This window comes from Primulina eburnea, chromosome 1, assembly GCF_022965805.1.
Source record: "Primulina eburnea isolate SZY01 chromosome 1, ASM2296580v1, whole genome shotgun sequence".
In the NCBI taxonomy this organism is placed as follows: domain Eukaryota; kingdom Viridiplantae; phylum Streptophyta; class Magnoliopsida; order Lamiales; family Gesneriaceae; genus Primulina; species Primulina eburnea.
This window is the reverse complement of record NC_133101.1, coordinates 45,694,940-45,704,848: the sequence shown is the minus strand read 5'-3', so window position 1 is coordinate 45,704,848 and position 9,909 is coordinate 45,694,940. Positions and strand designations below refer to the sequence as shown.

The 9,909-nt window shown below is 33.8% G+C and overlaps 1 protein-coding gene across 3 annotated transcripts; it reads right to left on the bottom strand.

Moving 5' to 3' along the window:
* Nucleotides 1–1,113: 1,113 nt before the first annotated feature.
* LOC140812174 (probable ADP-ribosylation factor GTPase-activating protein AGD11) lies at nt 1,114–8,804 on the bottom strand. 3 transcript variants are annotated; one of them, XM_073170397.1, is made up of 10 exons: nt 8,535–8,804; nt 8,249–8,372; nt 7,675–7,755; nt 7,047–7,131; nt 6,574–6,649; nt 5,902–6,065; nt 5,592–5,823; nt 5,299–5,415; nt 5,098–5,193; nt 1,114–1,557 (listed from the first exon to the last, which is right to left on the bottom strand). In XM_073170397.1, the coding sequence occupies exons 2-10, from the start codon at nt 8,352–8,354 to the stop codon at nt 1,276–1,278; spliced, it is 1,239 nt and encodes a 412-aa protein (XP_073026498.1). In that variant the 5' UTR covers nt 8,355–8,372; nt 8,535–8,804; the 3' UTR covers nt 1,114–1,275. The 3 variants fall into 3 exon arrangements, with proteins under 3 accessions (XP_073026498.1, XP_073026505.1, XP_073026491.1); XM_073170404.1 differs by having other exon boundaries at nt 8,249–8,380; nt 8,607–8,799; XM_073170390.1 differs by having other exon boundaries at nt 1,115–1,557; nt 8,249–8,380; nt 8,544–8,804.
* Nucleotides 8,805–9,909: the final 1,105 nt, after the last annotated feature.

Sequence of the window (9,909 nt, the reverse complement as noted above, 5' to 3'; positions counted from 1 at the left end):
CCCTATGCAGTGACGCCACATTGACTGGCCCTACAAATCCTCTCTCAAATTCAAATCCACCAATCCAAATACAACCTTATTGACAAAAAAGTTTTAAATTAAAATGACATAATTAATTTTATAAAGATATAATAAACTGAAATAACAAAAAAAATAAGTAACATGAGGACAAGAAGGGTGCGTGTTGTCACGGCCCATAGTTTTGACGCGTGTCACACAATGACTTTGGAAGAGATTTCACATAGGTTTAGTGACATCGAGAACATTCTTGAGTATTATAACATTAATTTGAAAGTAATGGATATGAAAGTGGAAAAGACACTCAAATGCTTTGGGTCAATCTGAAAATACCTAGAACATTGTGCACAAAACTTTAACATTCTAGGTTCATGCCGGAATGGCATAAAATACTGTGGAAAAAGTTGGGTTTAGAAGCTTCTGGGGTAATCTAACAAGATGCTGAGACTTGGAGCAATATCTAGACTATTCTACAACACTCTTATACTTTGCATAATGTAAATGTGTACAGAGATCTAGAAAACTCTACTCTGTAGAGTAGTATAAAATGTTCTAGAGACTAGAAGGGTGTAGATTGGATAAGGAACTTGTATATATAGTGGTATGGGTTATTTGCGAAAAACTCAACAATTAATTTTTCCAGTAAACCAAGTGTTGTACTTTCTCGTTCTAAAAATTCTCCAAGTCACTTGTACTTATTCACTTGCCACTCATGATCACTAATTGAGGCTACTTTGCTAGTACTCATAGAGGTAGAGTTGAGGGCAAGGACCACACATAAGCTTAGAAAGGGTCAAGTTTGTGATAATGTACTCAAAATTTGAAAACACGTAGATTTAATAAATCATTTTTTTTATTAATGTTTTCAGCAATTTCGAGACATCACAAGAGTAATGTATGTAGTTGACCATACAAACTCACAATGTGTGGGTGTGCATATAAATAAGTTGAATTCACGAATTCAAGAAGTATATATAAATTGATAGCATTCTAACACAATTCAAAAACCGTCGTTAATGAATCCCCTATACAACTCTTATGATCCTCAACTGTGAAGAGTCATATAGACGATATGATCCAAAAAACCTGAATTTTATCAAGAGAAAAATCTCGAACATTTCACTTTTAAAGATGATGGGTTTTCTATGCACAATTTTATATAGTAAACAAACATGATACTCTTAATGAATCCCTCTAAACAATTTCCTTTAGAAGTTACAAAGGCTTAAAATTCTGAATCGCTATATTTCTTGCATGCTATTGTGTAAGAGGCACACATTCAAGCTCAATTTCTAAAACTCCCCGCTCAACATTCTGTAACTTAATCGAGATATCTTGTTTCACCCTACCATCTTCCAAGGTGATTACACCATCTTTCACAAGTGTGTTCTCTTTGCTTGCTTTCCACTTTCCGAGCTGCATTGATTCATTGATCGATGAGCATTCTGATGCTTTTGCAGCAGCTAGAAGTGGTTGGATGTCAATCTCAGCATCCCCCATAAAATCGTCTGTCGTGAATGTATCCTTGTCATATACAAGCTGAAAAACAATAACATTAGTTATTAGTTAATATTTTACACAAGAAAATTAACATGACACTTTGTAAAAGAAGATATCCTCATTGCATTTTGCATAATATTGCACATGTTACAAATGATGGTGGTAAAATTTTTGAATTTCTCATTTATTCATGCAAGGATTCAGGCAGAAAAGAGGTGTTAAATGAATCAAGTCTTCATGCCAGCAATAATTTGTTATACTGAGTAATATCTTGCTCTAGGATTGAGTAATTGTTAAGAGGATCTAAAAATATTTGGATGTGGTGCATTGAAAAAGGAATTCTTGTTATCGTGGAGAGAGACATCAAAAAATTGAAATGTAATAAGAACAAATAACACTGCAAGACATTTACTAATGTTGTCATACGAGTTTTGTTGGCGAGGAACAACTATTTCAACAGGAAAACAATCATCATGGGTATAGGATATTATTCAGTTTTAATTTTTTTGATTACAACAGTAATATTAACTATATTTATTTTTATTGAATGATCAACAATCGATCCAATAATTAGCATTAGAGCTAAATATCATGCATTTGATTTTTTGGGTTCCAAATCAATGCAATTATTGAGACGACTATTGTTGGAGTACAAGTGCACAACAATAGTAATTGCTAAATTATCAACAAAAAAACATGATATTTTGAGTTATTTAAAATTTTTGAGTTGCAAATGGTATTGCTTTTTATATCTTTTAGTATATCAATAGACGCTTCATCCTACAAGTATATTTATTGATATCCTTGTCTTTGAAATGCACATGTCTTTAATGTAGAGCTCAAAATCAGTACACGTAAAACCAATACATTTATTTAAATTATTAAATTATTTATTTAAGTTTAAAATGATTTTAGCGATGCATGATTTATGAATTTACATTATTTTAAATTATTTATGCTTATGTGATACACGTTAAATTGTTTTCTCGAGTTTCATTGTTTCAGGCGATTATTCGATGCGGGATCGAGGAAATGAGACCGAGGACGATTTGGGCGATTTCTCAAACGTGGTATTTCATTTCAAGTCATGAAATTGTCATTTTAAATGATTTATTATGTTTTTAAGCAATTTAAAATCTAATTTATTTATTAAGTGATTTTTAAGATTTTAAACCTTTAAAGTTTAAAAAATGTGTATTTTAGTTCAAATTTAGGAATGCTATTACACTAGTGGAGGATTAGTATTTTATGTAGCATACTAATTGGTTATTAATAATTTAATATCCTAATTAAACCCCTTAATTTCCCTCCCCACTAACTCACATACATGTTACACACACTGACACACATGTACACGAATGCACACACCTCTATTGCTTCCCATTCATTTTTTTTTTTTTTGAGAGTAGAAATTATAGGGTTCTTGATTGCTTCTTTTCAGCAGCCTCCATATCACCCTATCCCCTACAATTTTCTGAGATTCGCGCTGGTTTTGTCTTAAGAAAAGTGCCACAGATCGTCTCGGATCGACCCTCGCATTCTCTCCGCTTCGGTATCGTCGTTTCGTGAGTATATTCATCAAAGACATGTATATTCTTTTGTTTTTGCATCGATCTCGTCATATTATATGTTGTAATGTTTACTGTGTACAAAATACATGTATGTTGTGCAAAAGTTTGAGCAAAATGATTTGAAACGATTTTGGATCAAAATTTTAGATCTAAAAACCGAGTTTGCTGTCATTTCATGTACTGTGAATTTTTGGTCGGCTTTCTGGAAAACTTTCAACATATAAAACATATTAATTTTCGATACCTTCGATTTGACAGTAAATCGTAATTTTTGGACAAGAAACGAGCGAGTTATGATCATTTTCGTGGGACTGCTCAAACTATGACGTTTTTTAAACTTGTTCTTGATTGTGTTCTTGAGAATTGTTTGTTGCTGGTTTCGTTGGGAATCGCTGAATGTTCCTTGCTGTGTAGGTGTGTCATGAGGTGTGATCAGTCGTCTTTCGGTGTTTCTTTTTGAGTCGGTATGGGTTTGGTGGCATTAGAAGGCATTGAGAAGGGATGGGTAGAAGCTGAATTTTTGGGGTTGAATTTGCGCAGGACCAGAGCCACAGCGCCATACCAGGAGCGCTGCAGTGCTGCAGTTTCGCACAAGGTAGCGCCGCAGTGCTGCAGTGTGGCGCCTAGGCCCCAGTCTGGCACTGCACTTTAGCGCCTAGGCGCCAGTCTGGCACTGGTGTTTTTCGGGCTTTGAATTTATGTGCTATTGCTTCCTTTTGGTACTATTACGTCGTTATGTTCTAGCATAGTGAAAGTTGGTTTAGATGTTACGAAGTTTGATTGGGGAATGTTGAACTATGGTTTAAGCAAGGTTTGTGTCTTCCATTGCTTGGGAAAGTTTCTTAATCCATGCCAAGATTGTTTCGAGGTTCGAGTCGTGGGTTAGTATATTGATTAAACGTGGTTAAGTCCCGAGGGGTCTAGAAAGTCATAAGTTATTTAATTACTTCGGTGGCGAGTTTGTTGGTGCGGTTAAGTTATGAATTTTTAAGTTGTTGGGATAATATACTAGTATGTATGTGCAGCGGGAGCCCCAAGCAAGATCCAACAAATCACTCAACGCATGTAAGTATGTTCGACGTGTAAAAGAAAATATTTTATGTTTTTGAGTATACTAAATGTGTTGTGACAAAATATGAACGGGTTTGGAAGCTGGTGAATGTGTCCGGTGACCTTCCACCTCGGTAAAGCATGACCGGATTTAGATCAGGATTGGAAATCGGTAAAGCATGACTGGAAACCAATCCACCCGGTAAAACATGACCGGAAATTTCATGTATGTGGTAGTGGACATCCCTACCAGCCCAGTACTGTGGTTTAGTCTGATCAGACGCATTTATGTATGAGTCACTTTCTTTGAAACATATCTCTACGCAAAACGATGATATTTATGTATGTCCAAGTATGTATGATGCAAGTATGTTTATGAAAAGATTTACGATATGATGGCACATCTATATTTATGCAAGTACGTTCAAGTTTAAGTATGTATGTCCTACTTTAAAATGCATGAGATTTTATCATGTTTTACTTGATATTCTCAGTTTATACATGTTGAGTCTTTAGACTCACTAGACTTGATCGATGCAGGTGAGGACGAGTATGAGTAGACGAGAGGTGGGGACTAGTGAGCTGGCTCGGACTGCACGGAAGCTAAACCCGAGGACCGCCTATGTTTTAAGAATTTATGCACGTTGATTCAAATACTATGATTTTCATGAGATTGTTTACGATGCTTAAACAAATGTTATTGCTAACTTTGGGTGTAGTTCTTTTATTTCAAATATTTTAGACGAGCAAATTCTTTTTATCCCGATTTGAAAGCTTATTATTGATTTAAGAAAATTTTTATTTTTCCTCTAATTTCAAGTATGTTAAAAAATAAGGTATGTTACATTTAAAGTTTCACTATGACATGAACATTGCTGCTTCTTATTTTACTTTACCTTTTTCTTTTTGTGTGCGTACTCGTGTGTGCATGTGGTGCACTGTAGCATAAAGAACTTACCAACTTTAGAGGAGGAATATTTTCTGGAATCGACAACATTAGCTTTTCATTCCAAACAGGGTTGAGGTTATTCTTTATGACTCGTGTCTTCATCGACTGTCGAAAGAAATAAGGTCCATATATTAAAGTACATAACCAAAGATATCAATTAAATTTGTACGTGCATATAATAAAATGAGGGTAGCGAACGAGAAAATTTACTTGATTTCCAAGTGAGAGGATGACATACGGATCACTAGTCACCATATCTCGGATAGCTAGGTTGGTGCCTCTCACTACGTTAACCTTAATCAATCCAACAAACTCAACCATTCCTGCCTACAAAAAAACAACTGAAATAACTAATAATCTCCATCATGCTTTACAAAGTCTAAGAACCAAACAAAGTAAAAAAGGCCTTTAATTACTTGATTATCGGTGAACTAGTTTTCCATCTTAATTGAGAATCTGTTTCTTTTCTTTTTAAGCTAATTTACACTGGCAATAGTATTTACCATAGAGTTATTTTTCTTTGGTGCCTTGTGTTCAGATTTTCTCCAGCTATTACGAAATGCTGCTCCTAGACCTTGGATACGGTTACCGGTGGTTTGTTTTTCATATTGCCTCTTCTCAGTGAAAGTTTGAGAATGACAGCTTGAAGTTCGGCAATGGGAGGACGAAGAAAATGGAAATGTGCAAGACATCTGTGTATCACGGTTCGCAAACTGTTGATGCTCGTATTTTCTCCTGAATTTACAAAATGGGTATTCTAATTCACAATTATACATAAAGGATAAAAATCCTAATTTGTTGTATTAGTACTACCTTATAAAATCAGCACGCTCCTCTGGCGAGGAATCGGGTTTTGGTCTTTTATAATTATCTGGGATATTAGCTTCGTATTTCAAGTTCACCGCCGGGTTTCCACCTATTTCATTTAAAGAATCAACCTGCTCAATGGTCCATTCATCAAGTTTCACAGATAAGACCTGCAAAAAGATATGACTTGATGATAAATTGTTGGTATCAGTTAATCAGTCAAACTGATAATGCTCAATCTGAAACATTGATTCTACAACACCCTAAAAGCGAGAAATAAAAAATCTATTTAGCTTGATTCTAGAAGAATTCTCCTAGGTAAGCTTTCAACAAAATGTATATTACAAATATTATTAAGTATTTAGAGAAACTATTTTGAGCATTTAAAAAGCCAAAAGAAAGAAGGCAAAAAAGGTGAAGTCAAGACACTAAGAAGCCAAGAAATTTATTCAGTTAAAAATGAATGATTAGAATTCTCTTAAAGACAAGGTAATTTTTTCTTGTTTGATCAGAGCAACAGACACAACAGAAACTGGACGTGACACTTATGATATAACTAGAATTGGGGACAGTAATCTTAAGAACCAAATATTTGTATAAATGTTACAACCATTTCTCTTTTTATACCTAAGAAAATATGAAAAATCAAAGTTAAAAAACTCAAGCTGTGTTACAGACCTTGGATATATGCACTCCAAGACTTCTATGTGCTCCAGAGCACTTGATACATATGAATGCTCCAACATTCAAAGATCTGATCATCAACAATGCAATATAAATAAAGTCTTCCAGAAAAACAAAAACAAAAACATGGCGGCGAGAAAGCCAAAATCATTTAGCTGTTAAAAGAGAAGTATGAATATGATTAGTTAACAACACAAGTTTCTCATAAAGCATTCCAGGTTTTCAAGTCTAAGTTCATGGGAGGCACATACTAACGGGATTCTTTTACCTAGTTGGACTCAATAAAACCACGTATAAAATCAATAATTGAAGAATGCCCTATGTTTGGAGCCCACAGTTATACCTAAAGTCATATTAGAATTATGTTCACACCAAAAGGAAACTTTCAATAACATAACTACCAAGATAGTTTGGCCCCATAGTTTCCCCTGATTGAAGTCATATTAACTTCTAAGCACCATACTTACACCCATTTTGGATCTGGAGCTCCACAATCAGCACATAATTGATTCCCAGGTTCAGATAACATACTCTCCAGCCTACATTGTGAACCTGATAGGCATAAAGCATAAAACATATAAAAAATGGAAGTGCCATACCAACACATCAGTTTCTTTTTAATTATCTCCCTAATACTGACCATGCTAGCAAGTGCGTGTTAATGAAGAGAGAATGAATTAGAAATCTATTGAGTGCAAAAAAGTAAGGGGAAAAGGCTGCAGAGTTGGCCTGGGAGCGACAATTGAAATATCGAGATCACAATTATAGAATTGTTGGTTTAGCAATTTTACAGACATAGTTGTTGCCAATAGTGTAGGACATTGGACAAGAATTCTAAGAAGGGAAGCATTCTGATCAGGTGAGAATGGTGTACAGGAGAAAATATTCTCATAGCACATCCTCCTGCCACCCCCAAGAAAAGGGACAATAAATGATTATCACAAATTGAATTGATAACCTTATACTTTTGTAAGAATACAAGAGATCATCACTTCAAAGCACCGATGCCTTTATTCTTTCCTTGGCATAATATTGGCGGATATAGATATTAAAATAATCCGACACAGGAAATCATGAAACTAAAGTTTTACTTACTTGGAGTTTTCTGCCATTCCCTTGGGCTGTGACCCCTTTTTGTTGAAGTCTCCATTCGTAAGAGATCATGAAGACATGAACCTGATCCATCGGATGCATAAATATTATATACCACAATTTCAGCTCAATTCACAATCTATCAAAGTTCTGCAAGAATATCCCTAAAGCATATATTGCGTACTAATTATTTTCAAACTAAAACTGGAACAAGTTTGAATTTTAAAGAAATCGGCATATGATGGACAAATGTAATATTTTATTAGATAAAAAAGATCCACCAAAAGCCATTTAATTATCAAAGTGAAACTTTCTCAGATTCATTTTCCTGCAGAAGATCAATCAAACCGCCTAAAGGCATCAAATTCGAAAGAAAAAAAATACAGCTCAGTCTTCAGACTTTATTATAACCAACATTTATCATTAATTCCTGCTGACGATTTCCAAGAAGTGAAAATGTTCCTATCCCATAGTAATTTAATCTCCATAAATGCAACATGCAATTATTCCACTAATAAGCTAATCAGTCGCATTAAAGGGAAAAAATAATAACAGATATCAGCAGAAGATAAAATACCAGAAAATTTACAGGTAGCATCGTCTGTTTCCAGTTTTCCTCCTTCAATAGACATTTCAGCCGCGAAAAAAATCAGACCGACGTCCGAAAATAGAGGAATTACCATAAATATATCATTTTATTGCTTCGATTCTGCATTGATCAAAAGGGTCATAAAAAAACATCATGAATTATCCCATTATCATCATCACAAGATAAAAAGAAGCAACAAAATGAATGGTGATGCAGCAACCAAAAAGAAAAATGATAATGCTAATGATAATAATAAACGATTAAATATACAAACTAATCTGACATAATCGATGCTGCAGGTTGATGACGATAAACTGAGACGGTATCAATGGAGCATTGCAATCACCTTCCGCCAGAAGTAGTTGCACGGATTAAATATATGCCCACATTCCAAACGCCAATCAATTTGAAGCAATAAATTGCAATAAACAATGCAGGTGAAGACTTTTGGGTTGAATTATAAACCAAATAAAATAATCGATTCGCGAATCGATGTTTGAAATTCGATTTTTCCCGGATTTTGTTTGGTTCCTGGAGGAATTTATATTATGTTCTTTACATATACATATTTTGTTTATTGATTATGATTATTATAAATATTATTTTTAAGTGCAGGCGAAAAGCCAGTGGAGGATGGATAATTACCTAAAATATTGATATGGAAAACCCAATAAAAGCGCACTTTGGAGTCCTTGTCGTAATGTGACGTTAGAATTTTAACAAAAGCATGTTTTTTTGAGATAATTTCACAAATTTTTATCTGTGAAACGGGTTAACCCTACCGATATTCACAATAAAAAATTAATACTCTTAACATAAAAAGTAATATTTTTTCATGGATGACCCAAATAAGATATATGTCTCACAAAATACGACCCGTGAGACCGTCTCACACAAGTTTTTGTTTTTTAACAAAAATGATGTTTTCATGAAATTTAAAATAAGGGGAAAAATTATTTAGAAAAATCTATATTTTTCCCGTCTAAATTCAGTTTTTTTAAAAAAATACCAAACTTTAATGAAAGACGTCTAAGATGGGAACATCAAGTGTACATGAAATGTCCGAGATTTGAACATCCGAATGTAAAAGAATAAGTTGAATTCTTGCTACCACGAGGACATTACTCTAATTCTGGATTATTTGATCACTCTTGTGTCGAGTCAAGCGTGAATCTTATATATTTGGACTCATATTGAATCTGCAATAGAAGTAATAAATACTCTCACTAATTGTCTCATTGACTTCCGAGGCACTTCAGATATAACAAATTTGTAGTATTGTCATTGGGCTAACAAGAACACTAGCATCACTTATGGCTCCGATGAACCACATTTATATATATATATATATATATATATATATATAGATATATATATATAGATATATATAGATATATATAGATTTTATATAGATTTTATGCATAGAATTCACAATTTTTCCCACAAATTATACATGAAACCCAAAACATGCATGGCCAAACATGGAAAAAAGATCAAAAAATAATAGGGTAAAAATTGAAAATAGAAACTACTTTCTACATCAGTTAACATTGCAAGGTAATTCATTGCGGGAAGAGTGGAGGTACATTAGTGAATGAATGGATTTAATATTATTATCAATCAAGAATGAAATTTATGTACATGATTTT

Excerpts from the sequence above, each read along its gene's own strand:
- LOC140812174 (XM_073170397.1), bottom strand. The coding sequence starts at position 8,354 with ATGGTAATTCCTCTATTTTCGGACGTCGGTCTGATTTTTTTCGCGGCT. Across the intron at positions 7,132-7,674 it reads GGAATGGCAGAAAACTCCAA|GTTCACAATGTAGGCTGGAG; the intron begins GTAAGTAAAACT and ends TATGCCTATCAG. Across the intron at positions 1,558-5,097 it reads ATATTCCTCCTCTAAAGTTG|CTTGTATATGACAAGGATAC; the intron begins GTAAGTTCTTTA and ends ATTGTTTTTCAG.